This window comes from Triticum urartu, chromosome 1A (genome assembly GCF_056163025.1).
Source record: "Triticum urartu cultivar PI428250 chromosome 1A, HENAU_Tu73, whole genome shotgun sequence".
Classification (NCBI taxonomy): Eukaryota; Viridiplantae; Streptophyta; class Magnoliopsida; order Poales; family Poaceae; genus Triticum; species Triticum urartu.
This window is the reverse complement of record NC_141873.1, coordinates 202,048,044-202,065,873: the sequence shown is the minus strand read 5'-3', so window position 1 is coordinate 202,065,873 and position 17,830 is coordinate 202,048,044. Positions and strand designations below refer to the sequence as shown.

The window sequence follows — 17,830 nt, the reverse complement described above, 5'->3', positions numbered from 1 at the left end:
AACAAACCGAAGAGCAATCAAAGGGGTCAGCGAAAACCAGACCACTGTCTTTCATGGTTGCATCTGACTGAGCTGCACGAGTCCAAGAAGTAACATAGAAGGCTCAGATCGAAGGTTGAATGTGTGCTCTAGTTCCAGGCTGGTGATGCCCCATGGCTACCACACGGCGACCCAAGCAGTGTGTACTATTCATAGGGAGTACTGCTAACAAATGATAGCAAAAAAGGCCGCTTAACCTGCAATGGTGAGCTTAAACACATCACACACACAGATTAATTTCAGCGTTATTGTTTGGTGATTCCTCACCAACCACTTTCATAGCTGTTTAGAGGAAGTAATTACACATTAACAATCAATACATCCTTGAGAGCATAACAATTCAGACAGCACATGACAGATGAAGAACACTGGTATGCACTATATTTGAAACTAATTGATACAACAAACTATCTTTCATGGCTACGGGCTTGCTGTTTTTTTTTGACAGAAAAACTGTAAGGGAAACCCATATAGTATAATTGGTGCAACAAACCCAAATTGCAAGTACCATGCCTTAAACCTGGGTGGGTGGGAAGGCATCAGCCCCTTCCCACCACTAGGCTATGACTTAGTCTACTATTCCTGATTGCCTCCTTTTCACTGCAGGTCAAGAGAGAAACCAAACAAAGGAAGAGACATAGAGGAATCACAGATGGGGATTAAAAAACAGATGAAATCAACTGAGAGTGTGCCTAGAAAACGGAAACCTCGTCATCTCCTCCTGAAATAGAGCCGTCGTCACCTCACCAGAATAGAGCAGTTGTCGCTCACCGTTGGTGCCAGCGCACACCATCCATGAGTCGCCGTCATTAGCTCCCCTCCCACCGTAGTTAGAGAGAACGGGGAGATATGGGACACCTCCTAGGGATATAGGACAAGCATCATACACGTCCGCTGCCACCCATCCTGAGAAGTGAGAAGGATAGAGAGGATGGCGAAAGGAAAGAGAGGTAGAGGGGTGAGAGGGAACCACCAGCTTCACACGCGCTGCCACCGATGCGAACTCTCAGCCGTCGTCGCCGCCGCCATCGATGCGAACTCTCAGCTGCCGCTGCCGCCACCGCCGCCTTTTCTGTTCGATCGGGGATAAGCTACGATGGGATCAGGTGCGCTCATCACGCACAAAGGGATCAGGATTATGGGTTGGAGGGGGTCAAACCGACTAAAGCGATATCCACCCCCTTACAGGTGGGGCCATGGGCGTGGTGAAAACCCTCGATCAACCACAATGCTGTAATTCGTGGGAGCTTAGAAACTCGAGAGATACTAGAATAAGTCCATTATGCATGCACATACACTATACGTGGAAAGCATTGTACTATATTAGTTACCATGTATATATGCTTTGCTTTGACATGTATGTTTGCTTTCGCGCATACACAGTAATTATAGAAAGATTAGTATAGGGATTCTAGTCTATATTTAACAATCTTCGTGCTAAAATTTTTAATCGGAATCATAAAAATTCAGGATTGGTAAAAAAACTAAACTAAAATAAAAATTAAACAAAATATAAAAATATTTTTTTCTAAAGAAGAATTAATTAAAGGCATTGGTAATTCCTAATAAAAAAGGAAAATAAAAAAACAAAAGCAAAAACTTGCACACAATTTGCACATGAATTGCACTTTTTCATTGTAAGAAACGTAATAGTGCAATTTTTTACTCCAATATAATTTGCACACATATTACATAACACTTGCGTGTGTACGTCAGAGATTAATTATCTTACTCATGCCATTGGTATTACCTAAATGAATAAAAAACACAAGATTTGGTAATTAAAAATAAAAATTAAAGAAAACCAAAAAAATAAAAAACTGAAGTTCTGTATGGAAGAATGAAATAAAGTCATTGGTATTACCCTAATGAAAAATAAAAAAGGGACAAAACTTACACAGAAAATTGCACCTTTTAACAATATGCAAGGATAGTCATATAATAGTGCAGTTTTTGGACTCCGGTATAACTTGCACAAATATTATAGTACTTGTGTGTGTACGTTGGAGATAAATTTTCTTACCCATGTCGATGGTATTACCCTAAATGAACCACAAAATAAAAACATAGGATATGGTAATAAAAATTAAAACAATATTAAACTTTGAAAGTTTCTTGGGAAGAATGAATAAATGCATATCTATACCCCAAATGAAGAAAGAAATAAAAAATAAAAAATGATGACAACAATTTAAAGAGAAAATTGCACCTTTTTCACAATATGCAAGGATAATCATATAATAGTGCAATTTTTTGGACTCCGGTATATTTTGCACATATATTACATAGTACTTGGGTGTGTACTTTGGAGATAAATTGTCTTACTCATGCCGATGGTATCACCCTAAATGATGACAAAATAAAAACGTAGGATCTAGTAATAAAATTTAAAACAAAAATAAACTTTAAAGTTTTCTGAGGAAGAATGAATAAAGGCACTTCTATTAACCTAAACAAAGAAATAAAATAAAAATAAAAACGATGACAACACTTGAAGAGAAAATTGTACCTTTTGACAATATGCGAGAAGAAATAAATAACAGTGTGGTGTTTTGGACACCAATATAATTTGCACACATATTACATAGTACTTGTGTGTGTATGCCGGAGATTTATTCTCTTACTCATGCTAATGGTATTACCTAATTGAATCACAAAATTAAAACGCAGAATTTGGTAATAAAAACTATATATAAAACAAAAACTAAAATATAATTAAACTCTAAAGTTTTACTGGGAAGAATGAATCAAGACATTTATTTTACCCTAAATGAAGAAAGAAATAAAAAATAAAATGATGTCAACAACTTAAAAGAGAAAATTGCACCTTTTCACAATATGCAAGAAGAAACATATAACAATACAGTGTCTAAGACTCCAAAATAATTTGCACACATATTACATAGTTCTTGCGTGTGTACGTCGGAGATTCATTGTCTTACTCATGTCAATGGTATGGCCTTGGGACGTGCATATACAAGCACCTCACAATTGAATTGCATCTCATATTGATATCGCCTGTGCAACACGCGCACGTACAAACGAATAGTGGCACGAAGAGAGTAAAAGGACCGGCACATACAACTATACACAAGAATCACTTGGATGATTTTTTTGCGGACGCAGAAAAAAATAGCGACATACACAAAGAGGGAAAACGGCTGGTATATACTAAAGAAAAATAAAATACTCGGAGCACTTGGACCATGAAAACAAATCAAAACGAACACAAAACTCTAAAACGGCCATCACAATTGCTATAAAAGTGAAGAGGAATTTATCAAGAAAACAAGAGAAATGTTGACCTAAGCTACAACAAGCATCAACTAAATCACAAATGCACTACTACCTGGCTAATGCATAACCCACTAACCTAAAACTAATGGGCTGAGGCCCATTCCGTTGAACAAAATCCACTGAAAATGAAAGTTGCGTCAGTCAACTACAGCCCAAACACATCTCAAAAAAGAGAACTACAGCCCAAACACACCCCACGTACGAATCACGAAATATGGGAATGTTTGCTCAAAAAGAAAAAAAACGAACTATGGGAATGGCTGGTTGCAGATTCAACTGAGCGCATGAAAAGTTTCAGGTGCCTGTTATAGACCAACACCACACAATCAGTGTCCTCCACCCATGCTTACGGACCGGAAGCTGCTCTTTGACATCTTGGGCAACATGATTGTTCCGGCGACGGCGGAGGCGAAGGCGAACACAGAGGCGAGGGCGAACGCCGGGATGTTTCCCTTCCCGAACAGCTCGTCCCACGGCCCAGCGCCGATGGCGACGATCATCTGGGGCGTCACGATGGAGATGTTCAGGATCCCCGTGCACAGTCCTGCAGCACAAATATAATTATTGGAGTTGGACACTCTGTTCAAAGTTCACGATCAGTTGAGAGCAGCTAGCTCACCTTGTCCACCACCTTTGCTCGCGGCAAGCTGTGCTGTCACGGCGAACGGAACACTGCATAGAACCTGCAAGCATTGGGCGCGAAACTAGCCATCAGAGACAATAAGTTGATCGGAGCTGCTTTAAGTTTTAACGATGCCATTATCAATGTATGCTGCTTACTGCAAAGGGAAGGCCGAGGAAGACGAAAAGGATGAGGGCTGATATCTTCAGGCCCTTTTCCGTTGCCGCGGCGTCTTGCACATTGCCGCCGAAGTCGCCGAGCGACCATGCGCCGAGGATGGCCACCAGCGCCATTGCGATGCACACGAGGACCTGACTAGCGACCCACACGGTCCTTGCTCCAAGCTTCCGACACATGGGCTCGATCATGAAGGAGCTTATCCCGAGAAGCACAGAGTTGAGCAGCAGGCCGAAGGCGCCCTGCCGGACGCCCTCCTGGAAGGCGGCGATCTCCGTCGGGCTCCCGTCCGGCCTGCCATGGTATATCTCGCGGCCCATCCAGTCGGTGTCGAAGAGGATGAAGGGGAACCATGACAGCCACGTGAGGCCGGTCACGATGAGCACCTGTGGCATGCCGGCCGGCAGGTTCTTTAGGCCCTTGAATACAGCCAGCGGGCCCGTCGCCTCCCCCTCGCCCTGCTTCGCCACCTCAGGGTCCAACGGCGTCTCTTTTGCAAAGATCATTGTTACCGCCGTCGAAAAACCCAGGAATATCTGTAAATCAAGACGCGCGACATGCAAATGAGATTCGAATTATTATTAGGAACGCCTAATGAAATAGACATGCAGTTCCTTGAGGTTGCGAGCTTGATTAGCCGCTCCGTGCTCACCACTGCGACCAAGAAGGCGGCCTTGAGGTTCGCGCAAGCTTCGCAGCAAGCTCTTGTTTGGAGGGCGGGAAACCACCTGTGTAGGTACGCATCAAAACAACCATCAATTCGCCGCACCGCTGCTGGATCAAGGTATATGCACACGATGAGGCACTTACTCGTGCCATTTGTCGGTGGAGCCAGAGGAGTATCCCAGGATGTTTCCGATAGCCATCCAAGAGACGAAGATCGCGTTGGCTGCACTCGGGCCATGTTTACCTGCATACTCAAGTACTTAGTTTCAGAATTAAGGAACATGAATGATGTATTCCTTGTTGAGTTGTATGTAACGTGACATATGTACTGGTGTATTTTGTGTATGTACGCATGTGCTGTTGTAACAGTGAGAGCTAGTCTCAGGCCATTATCTCACCGCATCCCTGCATGTAGGGATCGGCTCCTGTACTTGTACCGCCAGTTGGCTTGTGGAATAGATGAGATCTCTTTCCATCATTCTTATTTCCTTAGGGAGCAACTATAAGTCAGGAAAGCAGTCGATTTTCCAGAACCATTAGGTCCAAATCCAACGGCTCCAGTTTCTTCTTCTTCCTCCAACCGCTATGTTTCTTCTTCCTCCTGGCTTCTGTAGAGCCATCAACCTGAGCCGGCCTAACTGCATGTTGTCGCCATCTGTGTGTTGCTTCGCCACCCAGCCTGGCCAAACCTCCCCCCACCCCACCCCCTGCCCTTCGACTAGCCTCCGCTGCCCTGACCATCCTTCTATAGCTCATCAGTGTCTTACACCGACGAACCCCCACATCCTGCAACCAAATCGTCAACATCTCGCCACTCTTTTGCAAGCGACGCAAAATATGTGCATCTTTCCCTCCACCAGCGAGGTCCTAGCAAGCCCTCATAGGACGCGCTCCCTACTACATTATTAGATTAGGCATAAGCTCCGCGTGGAGTGGCCATCTAACCAACGAGCACTACAAAAGCGACAGGTGTTGTTGTCCCCGAGGGTCCAGGTAGTGGATGCGCGAAAAAATTGTCGCACCTCAGGCTCGCAGGGGGTGCAGGTGGCGGCCAGGTCATGAGGTATATGTAGCATGAAGCCAAAGCCATCACGCTCGTAGGGAGATGCCAGTATGGTGGATACCGCGGATGCCTAATCCACCGAGCTCGATGGGGCAGCACACTCATGGCCAGCTCACAAGGCAGCTGCCAGAACTGACCTCCTTTTGCCCATGCCAAAGGAAATATCAAATAGCCTTAGTGACCAGCTTGAGGATCAGTGGACTAAGCGCCATGTATAGGAGGAGGTCAAGCGGCATGACACTGAGGACCTGGCGAACAAGAGCAATATGCTCGCTACGGGAGAGGAGGGAAGCTTGCCAGGTATTGAGCTTTTTGTAGATCTTGTTCACCAGCAGCATGAGGGCAGTTTGGTCCACTTTCAGGACAGAAAGTGGGAGTCCTAGATAGGTAATAGGGAATGGGGCTACGGGGCAGGAAAGTACGGTGCCCATTATTGTCACGGTCTTGTTGGTGCACTGGATTAGGCTAATGGAGCACTTTGGTAAACTTAGTGTGCAAGCCCGTGGCATGCCCGAAGACCTATAATAGATCTTGGATGGTCTTGAGCTCGGCTTGGTTAGGATGTCTGAAGACAACCTCATCATCCAAGAAAAAGGAGATGCTCGAGGCAGTCTACCTAGTGCTAAGGAGCTGAAGAATTATTTTGCTCAGCGCGTGGTGGAGAAGGGAGTTTAGAGTATCTATAACCAGGGCAAATAGCCTGGGGGGACAAGGGAACACCCTTGAGCAGTCTGCATCCATGGGGCTCCAGAGGTCCTGGATTGCCGTTGATCAAGATCCTCGTGGAAAGCCGAGGAGATGAGGATGCCATCCATGTATGCCATCGCGAAATAAAACCAAGGTGCTGAGGGTTTGCAAGAGGAATGACCATGAGGCAGAATCAAACACACACGCGATGTCGAGCTTGAGCAGGGCATGTGGGGATTTTTGCTGGTGGACCAACAGAAAATTGTCGTGCTCGAAACGCCCAACCACGAAGGTGCTCTGGTTGGTGGAAATGATCTCTCCGAGTCTTGGCACAAGGCATAGGGAGAGGACCTTGGCAAATAGCTTGGTGAAGAGGTTGATCAAGCTGATGTGGTGATACTCGAAGCGCGTGGATGCGTCCGGTTTCTTGGGCAAGAGCATGAGCAAGGCCTCGTTGAGATTTTGGAAACCCTGCCCATTGAAGTTGTATGTGTAGCTTTCCAATGGCCTCACAAAAACCAGTCTTGATGATATCCCAGCAAGATCACATGAATTCGACGGTGAAACCATCCAGGCATGGTGATTATACGCTGGGGATCTTCTTGATGGTGTCCCAACTATCAGACTCAGAGAAGGGCCGGCCAAGGTCGTGTAAGTCAAAGCTGTAGTCGTCGATGAGGCCGAGTTTGATTGTGAAATATCAAGTTTCCGATGAGGCAAATATGGAGGACAAGTGCCCAAAGGCGGCTTTTGGCATGGTCACGTTCGTCGGTGACGATGTGGTTGTCCACGTGGAGATCATGGATGCGGTTTTTATGTTGTCGATGTGCTGCATGGATTTTGAAGAAAGTAGTATTAGATTCGCCATCTTGGACCAAGTGCAGCGGGTGCATTATCATGCAATGGAGCACTCTAGGGTGCATTATGGTGCAATGGAGCTTCGGATGTAGCCATGACTCAATGGGCATGAGTGGGCACATGTCTTGGGAGTCATCAAGGTGTGGAATAATCTCGCGAGAAATTTGGAGATGCAACACAGTATTGCCTAAGTTGCGAGTGATCCAACCTTGAAGGTGCCATGCAGTCACGATCAACCTGGCAGAGATGCGGAGAAAGAGGTAGGGGTCGGCAGGGACCGAGTTCCAAGCCTCAGAGACAACCTGGGAGAATGCGTCAAGGTTTGGCCAGATTCTTTCAAAGTGAAAACGTCACAAGTTTTTGGAGAGCCGGGAGTAGTCGATGATGAGAGGACAGTGATCGGATCCTATAGAGGCAAGACCGTTGAGCATGTAGTTGAGGTAGATCATTTCCCAACTGATAGTACAGAGCACCTGGTCATTACGCATGAGAGTTGGGTTATTTTCTCGTTGGACCAATGTAGCGGGGGCCATGAAGATACAGATCTCAGAGCTCTATGTCAGCGACAAAATCACTGAAAATGGTGCATCATACACCGTTTAAGGTGGTTGTTATTTTTATACGGGACACTGCGAATCATGTTGAGGTCACCTCCTATCATCCAAGGGACGGACATGGTCATGTGTAGATATTGAAGCTCGGAAAGGAACTTGAGCTTACAAGAGTCATCTTGGGGCCCATAAACACTGGACAGCCAACAGTGCCCATCTCTAGATCATGGTGAGACCAAAGAGTTGATGTGATGATCGAGAATGGATGGATTAGATAAGAATATAATTATGCTCTGTCAGGCTATCAAGATCCCACCCCATGTGCCGTCGGTAGGAGGAAATGAGAATTCTGGAAGGCAGTGTCACGGGACTCACAGACAGTGGCAGGAGAGATCGAAGAATTTTTTTTACTGAACAGACAATACAAGGGGATGAAGTGGCAATCACGCTTCAGGTGGTGATATGTTTGGCCCAGTAGTTGAGGATTACGTTCCTAGGGAAGGAGGCTGGAGGAACATAAATCGCACCGCGACCAGCTGGGCAGAGCCCTTTATGTGGCGACCTAGTTGGCTAGGCTTTTTAGGTTGCTAGGTATTTTATACCCCATAAAAACAGCGAAGGCCTACACCACATCGCTCTCCAAAGGCCGCTCGATTTTTTTGCTTATTTCTCCATGATTGACTGGGAGATCGTCTAACATTGGAGCATGCGTTTGGCCTAGGTTTGCGACCCAAAACCCTTGTCAGCCTTGGCAACTCTACTACTATGGCGTGACATGAAATCAAGCGGGATAACATGTTTGCATTATGGGGCTGGAGTAGAAAGAATCAGCTCAACCACATTTTGCACATAAGCATGGTAGGTCTGTATGGCAGGCTGGATGCAAGGGTCTTGGCTCACGAGTGCGGACATAGGGCAGGGGGCGTTGCATGGGATCGTCCGTGGACACAACACGTGCCATTTGGGGGTTCACGGGATCCATGGAAGGGACACACCGATACAGCAGTGCATTCAAGCATGGCTAGTAGGCTGGGTCCGGATTGGGCGCCTCACGATCCATCGAGTGGGAGGGAGTTGCCTAAGGGGTGCGGCCTATGTCCGGCACGTTGACGTCAATAGCTAGAGCATTGGTGGGGTGTAAGGGTTGGAGAATCTTCCCCAGGGGGCAATCGCGAATCACTGGAACCATGGTACACTAGTGAATGCTATGGAGGATTAGTGGTGGCCGACAGGGATGCAACAGCAAGAGCAGCCGCGTGTTAGACTGTATAGTTCCCGTATATGTGTATGTATGATGTAACGTTGTACCCCTTCATTATATATATGTGATAGGCCACCCCAAGAGGGTTGAGCCGGTTCCCCCAAACCTATTGTCTTACATGGTATGAGACTAGGTCAAATCGCTTCCGCCTAAACCCTACACACCGCCGCCATCGCCGTTCTTGCCGATCGTGCCGCCGCCGCCATGTTGGGCACCGCCGCATCCGGCTCCTCCACAGCCAGCTACCTGCCGGCCTCCCTCACGGCCCTTCTCTCCCATCCACTCGACTCCGCTGCGGCTGCGACGCTTCCGATCGGGATGAGGAGCGTCAGCTCCTTTTTCTCCTCGTCGTCTGGCCAAGCGCTGGTGGTTCACACCTCCAGAGTCACGACGGGTGCCTCGTCGCCCACATCCGTCGGCGATGCAGCGGTCGCCCTGCTGTCGGTGTCCTCGTCGGCCCCGATGGCTGGCCTCGCCGCATCGGGACCGGCTACCGCACCGTCCGTTCCCGCGGCTGCACCCGCGGCCTCTGCCCCTATGGCGTATACGCCTCCGGCAGCCTACTCCACGGGCTCTCTGCCACCGCCCCCGTTTCACTTCGGCAACCTCATCACCATCAAGTTGTCATCGGACAACTACATCTTCTGGCGTGCGCAGGTCCTCCCGCTCCTTGGGGGCCACTACTTGCTTGGCTACGTCGACAGTTCCCTTCCGTGTCCCCCTGCGCTGGTGGATAGCGTGCACGGCCCGGTCTACAATCCAGCGCACCATGTTTGGACAAAGCAGGACCAGGCGAACCTCTCCTCCATCCAGGGGTCGCTCCCTCCAGCTGTTGCCGGACTCGTTGTCTTCGCCAAGACATCTCATGAGGCATGGACCATCCTCGAGCGCTCGTTTGCGACGCAGTCGCAGGCCCGTGTCTATGCGCTCCGTCGTCAACTTGGGGAGTATGAAAAGCTTAACTCCACGGCCACTGAGTTCTACAACAAGGTCAAGGGCTTTGCCGACACGTTGGTCTCCAACGAACAGCTGCTCACCGACTCCGAGTTCAATTCCTTCATTGTCAATGGTCTTGACGTGGAGTATGAGCCTTGGTCGAGATCATCAACGAGCAGGGCAACTCAAACCCCATGATGGTGCACGAGGTCTTCTCCCACCTCCTCCTCACTGAGCAGCGGGTCAAGTCGCGCCGCTCCAAGAGCTGCGGGTCTCTCTCGGCCAACACCGCCACGAAGGGTGGCCGCCACCCTTCGTCATCCAAGTCTCCCTCGGGGCTGCCACCGTTGCTCGCCTCGGTCCCCCTGCTGCCGCGACCTTACCATGGCTCCGACAAGATCCACACAGCCAATGGAGCAGGTATGCATATATCGCATATTGGTTAGGCATCTCTTCTCACTAGGCATGCAAATAGGAGTCTTCAGCTTCGTAATGTTCTCAGAGTTCCCTCTGTGACACGTAATCATCTTTCAGTTCCTAAACTCACACGTGATAATAATGTGCTTTGTGAATTTCATCCTTTTGATCTTTTTATTAAGGATCGGGGCACGAGGGACATTCTTCTTAGGTTGTGGCAGGGCCTCTATCGTCTGGAGCATACTGGTGTTGCTCGCGTGTTCAGTGGAGTTCGGGTATCTCCGTCATAGTGGCATGCTCGTCTTGGTCACCCGGCCACACCTATCGTTCGTCATGTTTTGCATCGTCATGAGCTTCCTAGCATGTCTAGTAATAAAGATGTAGCAGTGTGTGATGCTTGTCAGTAGGGGAAGAGTCATCAACTTCCTTTTTTGGAGTCTAGTCGTGAGGTGAAACATCCTTTAGAACTTGTGTTTTCAGATGTATGGGGTCCTGATCAGACTTCTGTCAGTGGTCACAATTATTATATCAGTTTCGTTGATGCCTATAGTCGCTTTACCTAGATTTATCTTATTAAACGCAAATCTGATGTGTTTGATATTTTTGTTCAGTTTCAAAAACATGTTGAACGCCTTCTCAAGCACAAAATTGTTCATGTTCAGTCGGACTGGGGGGGGGGCGAGTACCGCAACCTCAACTCCTTCTTTCAGTCGCTTGGGATCGCTCACCGTTTAGCATGTACACATACACATCAACAGAATGGTTCTGTAGAACGTAAGCATCGTCACATTGTTGAAACTGGTCTTGCTCTTTTAGCCCATGCATCGGCTCTTTTCATTTTTGGAGTGATGCTTTCACCACTGCATGTTTTCTCATAAACCGTACTCCCACTCGTGTTTTGAACATGCAGACTCCCATTGAAGTTATCCTTAATGAACAACCTGATTACACCTTCTTCAAGGTCTTTAGGTGCGCTTGCTGGCCGCATCTCCGGGTGCGCAAGCTTGAGTTTCACTCCAAGAAGTGTGTTTTTCTTGGCTATAGCTCTCTTCATAAAGGTTACCAATGTCTTCATGTTCCCACCAATCGTGTCTATATATCTCGGGATGTCGTGTTTGATGAGCATGTTTTTCCCTTTGCCAAACTTCGTGTGTCCACCGCCGAACCACCATCTATGCATTCATCCTGTGTTACCTCTGACCAATTTGATGATGTTGCATATTCTCCTATATTGTTGCCTAACCATGGTGCAGGCACTGGACGTGGGGCTCGTTTGGAAATTTTGGAGGCGCCATCGCCTCCCTCGTCGGCCTCGCCAGCGGCTCATGACGATCAGGCTGCGCCCCTGCATGGCCTCGGTCATCATGCCCATGCACGTTCAACCAACCACCCAGCGACGCCATGCGTCTCGGCGCCTCAGGCCTCTGGGCCGGTGCTTCTGGTCTTTGGGCTGCCTATGTCGGCGCCTCTGGCGTCTGGGTTGTCCACTTTTCGGCGCCCTTGCCGTCCGGCTCGGCGCCCCTGGTGGCTCGGCCGCCCGTCTCGGCGCTCCTGGCCCCTGGGCCGGCCTCGCCAATTTGGGTTGTCATGCCGGCCTCGTTGCCCCCTCGGCCTGCCACACTGGTCTCACCTAGACCATGCTCGCCTGGGCCGAGCTCACCTGGCTCAGGCTCGCTCTCGTCCGTGCTGGCTGAGGCGTCTCCGTCGCTGGTCGAGGCTTCTCTATCGCCATCGCCATCGCCCAGTCCAGTATCGACTGAGACCTCCCCGGCTCCTGTGGCTCCCGCGGCTCCTCAACGACCACATACTCATAGTCACGGTGGTATTTTCAGCCCAAGCAGCATCATGATGGTACTGTTGCTTGGTTGGCTACTTGTCTGGCTCCTGCTCGTGCGGATCCGTCATCTGAGCCTCATATGTATCAAGCTGCTCTTAGTATACCTCACTGGAGAGAGGCCATGGAACAGGAGTACCATGCTCTTCTTCATAACAAGACATGGACTCTTGTTCCGCCACCACCTTGTGTTAATGTCATCGACTCTAAATGGGTTTTCAAGGTGAAGAAGCATTCTGATGGGTCTATTGAGCGCTACAAGGCGCGGTTGGTTGCCCGAGGCTTTCGGCAGTGTTATGGTCTTGACTATGAAGACACCTTCAGTCTAGTGGTTAAACCTACTACTATCAGGCTTCTTCTCTCTCTTGCAGTCACTCGGGGTTGGTCTCTTCGTCAGCTTGATGTGCAGAATGCCTTCCTCCATGGTGTACTGGAGGAGGAGGTCTACATGCGGCAGCCCCTGGCTTCTCTGATCCTGATCGTCCTGATTATTTGTGTTGTCTCACCAAAGCATTCTATGGTCTGAAGCAGGCTCCTCGTGCTTGGCATGCTCGTCTTGCGACAGCTCTTCGTGCTCATGGTTTTGCATCATCAGCTACTGATTCTTCATTATTTCTTCTACAAAGGCCTGAAGTTACAATGTATCTGCTGGTCTATGTGGATGATATTATACTTGTCAGTTCCTCTCTGTCGGCTGCTGCTGCTACTCTTGTTCGGTCTCTTGGTGCTGACTTTGCAGTTGAAGACCTTGGGAAGCTTCACTACTTCCTTGGCATGGAAGTTGCTTCCGGTTCTGATGGTCTTGTTATGATGCAGAAGAAGTACTCTTTGGATTTGTTGCAGCGGGCTAGGATGCTTAAGTGCAAACCGACTATTACACCTATGTCTACCACTGACAAGATCACTGATGTAGATGGTGAGCTTCTCACTTCTGCTGATGCGACACAGTATAGGAGTATTGTTGGTGGGCTTCAGTACATGACGATCACACGTCCAGATATTTCCTTTGCTGTCAACAGAGTATGTCAATATCTCCAGGCACCTCGTGACACTCATTGGTCTGCGGTTAAGCGCATTTTGCGCTATATTCGCTTCACGTTGTCCTATGGTTTGCACATTTGACCGAATCCCTCTGGGGTCATCTCGGCTTATTCTGATGCGGACTGGGCAGGCAGTCCGGATGACAGGCGATCCATGGTGGGCTATGATGTGTTCTTTGGTTCTACCTTGATCGCCTGTAGTGCTTGGAAACAAGCTACTATTTTGCGTAGCAGTACTGAAGCTGAGTATAAGGCTGTGGCTAATGCAATTGCAGAAATTATTTGGATACAGTCTTTGCTTCAGGAATTGGGTATACCACAATCACAGTCTCCTATTCTTTGGTGTGACAACATCGGTGCTACATACCTATCTGCAAATCCGGTATTTCATGCCCGAATGAAACACATTGAAGTTGACTATCCTTTTGTACGGGAACCTGTATCTCAGAAGAAACTACAGATCAAGTTCATCTCTTCTAAGGATCAACTTGCAGACATCTTCACCAAGCCATTGCCTCTACCACAGTTCGAGACCTGTGGGCGCAATCTTACCCTTCTAGATTCTTTAGGAAGTGTCTAAGATTGAGAGAAGGTGTTAGACTGTATAGTTCCCGTACATATGTACATATGATGTAACGTTGTAACCCTTTATTATATATATGTGATAGGCCACCCCTAGAGGATTGAGCCGGTTCCCCCAAACATATTGTCTTACACCACGATAGTGGGGCCTTGTCTGGTAGTTGTAAGCACATGAGTGGCATTGCCAGTTTGGCTGGTAGTAGAAGAGGTGGTGCAGGCCACACTAGTAGGCTGGCCACCTCCAAGGCTTCACATAGTCTCGGTCACGCTCAACAGGAGGGTGGCGTTGTGGGGCCGCAACTTCAGAGAGAGAGAGAGAGAGAGAGAGAGAGAGAGCTACGCTGGGAGGCACATCAAGTGGAGTTTGAATTGTAGGTTGGACCTAGTCAGCTTCCATGCCTGGCAGATCTTCATTGGTCATAGGAGCCTCACTCGACTTCTCCAAAGGAGAAAAGTGCCTCTGATGGCAGTTGGGCCGACAAAGCGGAGGGGCAGTGGGATATGGTCTCAAGACCCAATGCCATTTTCGACAAGGCGGGTGTCGGTGTCCACCACCTCTCCAGCCGCTATGGGGAGGGGAATCACTAGAGCGTGGCGGCGAGGCCACACGTCTAGGCTTGGTGGGGATCCTAGGCTTGGGGCCTCATCCAGGGGCAGTGTGACATGGATAGACACCCGGAAAGACATCGTGGGCAAGGTGAAACTATCGACGCGGTCTGGGGAGACATACAGGGGCACACCGTCGGGCACCTGAAGAAGTACTTCCAACAACTAGGGGATGCCATTGTGGTTCATCGTCCATGCCGATAGACGGAAGGCCTTCGCTTGTCTTGGGCGCGAGGCCTCGATCAGGTAGAATGGGGTAAGCAGCATATCAGCCGAGTACCAAAACCATGCATGGTCTCGCATGCCAGTGATCTTGATGAGCATACAGGCTCAACACCAATTGATGGACTCCAAGGGTGGAAAGAAGCTGGAAGTGTGCTGTGTGGAGGTTGATCATAGCGACCCTGGCGTGAGTCTTCACAAAGCCAAAGCGAAAGTGGAAGTCCTCGAGATAGTGACTATGAAGGGCGAACTTGTTTACAATTAGGCCATATCGCATCTGGAGGTCCTCCTCAACATCGGTGTGAACATCACAACTACGGTAGCTGGCCATGGTGTCTAGAAGCGCAGCAGCAGACCAACCTTGGCCACCTCCAGCTCAGCCAAGCGAGGGAGATAGAAGATCGAGCTCGCATGGTGGAGAGAGTGGTGTCCAAATAGGGCCACCACCTCCCGAGAGGATGAATCCGCCGACGATGTGGGGGGGGGGGGGTTGGGAGAACATGGTAGCCACGGCGGGGAGTGGGGGTGCAGTCGGCACTAGGGGCGTCACACTGGAAGCCTAGGACCCTCGGGAGCTAGGATGCAGGCACTTCGCTGGCAGCATGGCGCTAGTGCGTAGGCATGGGAGGGAGGTAGCACACACACACACGTGAAATGTGGCCATAGAAGCCACAATACTTGCAGCGCCAGTCTCGAAGGCACTTTGAGGGGGGGTGGCCAGATTAGAGGCACCTAGAGCAGGTTCTCGCATCAGGAGACATGCTTGGACGAGGGAGCGAGCCGAGGCCTGGCGGCGATGGCGCCGCCTTCGTGGTTGGTGGTTGCACAAGGTCTCCCAGTTCTCTTGTTAGCCATAGGCTCCTCCACTGGCGAGACATAGTGGATCTCGGAACGAGGGCCATGGCGGGGGCGTTCACTGCAGTGACTCAGGGGATTTTGACCATGTCATCGCAGAGTGCCTACATAGGGCTGATGGAGGAAGAGGGGCTCGCGTCCAACCGACGTAGCGCTCGGGAGTGGCCAGCGTCGGCGGAGGAGGGATAATCCATGGAGACAAGGAGGGGCATCGGGGCGCGAGAAGGAAGTTGTTGGACGCGGGGACAGGAGTGACCACCAGAGAAAGGCTGCACGGGAAGCGGGTATGCACTCATCAAATCCAAACATGTTTTCCGCAAAAAAAACATGTTGATGATCGATCGCATAAATTTTTCTTAGATGTGTGGGAAGAACATAAGCTGGATGACCGAACCAAGCAGGGTGATGCTCGTTATATACCTGATAAATCGGCCATCAACGCGCGTGCTGGACCCTAGACAAAAGAAGACACAGATAAAAAGACGTCAAGGAGCATATTTATCATGGAACCGAGACCAAGTTTCAGTGGTTCACGCTTTCGTTCAAAGTTTATAAATTAGACAATGTACCCCACAAATTATTGCCGCAATTGGTTGTTTTATATTTGAGCAAGATGTAAAATATTTATGAGATATGAACATCGTAATATTTTTCACACGCATTGTTGCATGTGTAGTCAATCTTTTCCAGAGTAGCTATGATAGAAACAACAAATCTGTACCTACTAATAAAAGAAATAGGCATTCTTAGTCCGTCATGCTACTTTATAGAAAGCCCACTGGTTTTTTTGACATTAAACCCGTAGTAGATATCAAATGTTTTTTAAAATACCCATATCTTCTAAACCGTAACTTCAAATTTAACATGTTATATATGAATTTTGATTAGAAAAATATGTAGAATCTTAATATGGTGTTATTTTACCTATTAGCAATTTAAACAAAATATTATATAGGGTGCAATCTTAATCAGTAATGCATTATCCGTCTTTCTATCATATTGGTAGTGATTCGGATTGGGGATGAACACCTCAGCAAAATCAGGATTAGATACGAAACTAAAGATAAATTAAAAATTGGATGCCCTCTATAAAAGAAATAAAAAAGAAAATGCATAGAAGATCCGATAAAGGTGAGATGTTGCACTATTCTACTATATATAAAAAGAAGAAAGACAGGACATGCATGGCAAAAAGTAAAAAGGAGGCATGCAAGACAAAAAAATAAAATAAAAGACAAGTTTGACAAGATATAAAAAAGATGAAACATGGACCAATACCTATGACATGTATGGCAATAAATAGTGATGAAATATGGACGCAAGTACCCGCGTCCACGGGAGACCATACAACAATGTTCTTTTTCAGACAAAAAAATATCTCTTTATGCTTAAAAAATTATGTATCTTTTTAACAACTCTTCATGTAAATATGCATGTGAAAAAAAGTTTTCAATAGTTACCCTAAGTTGGCGATGCTTATACTAAAAATTGCCCTTTATGCACATATGTCTCCGTAGTGTGCTGATGTGTCATCGTCTGTTTTTATCGTTTTCCTTTACCGGCCGGTAACAATACCCCATTTCACACATGACATGAATAAATACATGATCACTTGCCCATTTCTTTTGACGGATTAAATCCATATGCAAGCCGTGTTGAAATAAAATACATGTGGAATCTTGAACTGTGCTTTTGTAGGCTAAGACCATTTTTGTTTGGGCCGTAGCTACAAATTCTCAGATTATAGACCTTTTTTGTAAATTAAGAGTGTGTGGTATTTCTTTTCTCCCATTGCAACACAGAAGCCTTTTTGCTAGTCTATATAATGTGAAAAATTGACCACACATGCAACAATGCGTGTGAAAAATAACTCATAAATCATTGTACAATCCCAAACTCGAATGGATAGTGGAACATCACACCAATGTTATAAGGTAACCCAACCACGTGATTGTGAAAATATGCGTTTACGTGCTATCAACAAAAAAAACAATCATTTTAGCTCACCGCTGCATAAACATATATACTTAATTATTTATTTTTGTCCAAATCACACATAGTCGTATTTTTTTCAATCAGTCCATCAGATAATCTTATATTATGGGTGTATTATTCCA

At 47.7% G+C, this 17,830-nt stretch overlaps 1 protein-coding gene across 1 annotated transcript in view; it reads right to left on the bottom strand.

Moving 5' to 3' along the window:
* Positions 1-3,135: 3,135 nt before the first annotated feature.
* LOC125523646 (sucrose transport protein SUT3-like) overlaps positions 3,136-17,830 on the bottom strand; it is a 39,576-nt gene continuing 24,881 nt past the window's right edge. Inside the window, exons 6-11 of the mRNA XM_048688732.2 lie at positions 16,134-16,167; positions 4,946-5,045; positions 4,788-4,863; positions 4,117-4,671; positions 3,956-4,019; positions 3,136-3,880 (exon numbers count right to left, since the gene is read on the bottom strand). Coding sequence (XP_048544689.1) covers positions 3,663-3,880; positions 3,956-4,019; positions 4,117-4,671; positions 4,788-4,863; positions 4,946-5,045; positions 16,134-16,167 — 1,047 coding nt within the window. The 3' untranslated portion in view covers positions 3,136-3,662. The remainder of the gene's footprint in view (positions 3,881-3,955; positions 4,020-4,116; positions 4,672-4,787; positions 4,864-4,945; positions 5,046-16,133; positions 16,168-17,830) is intronic.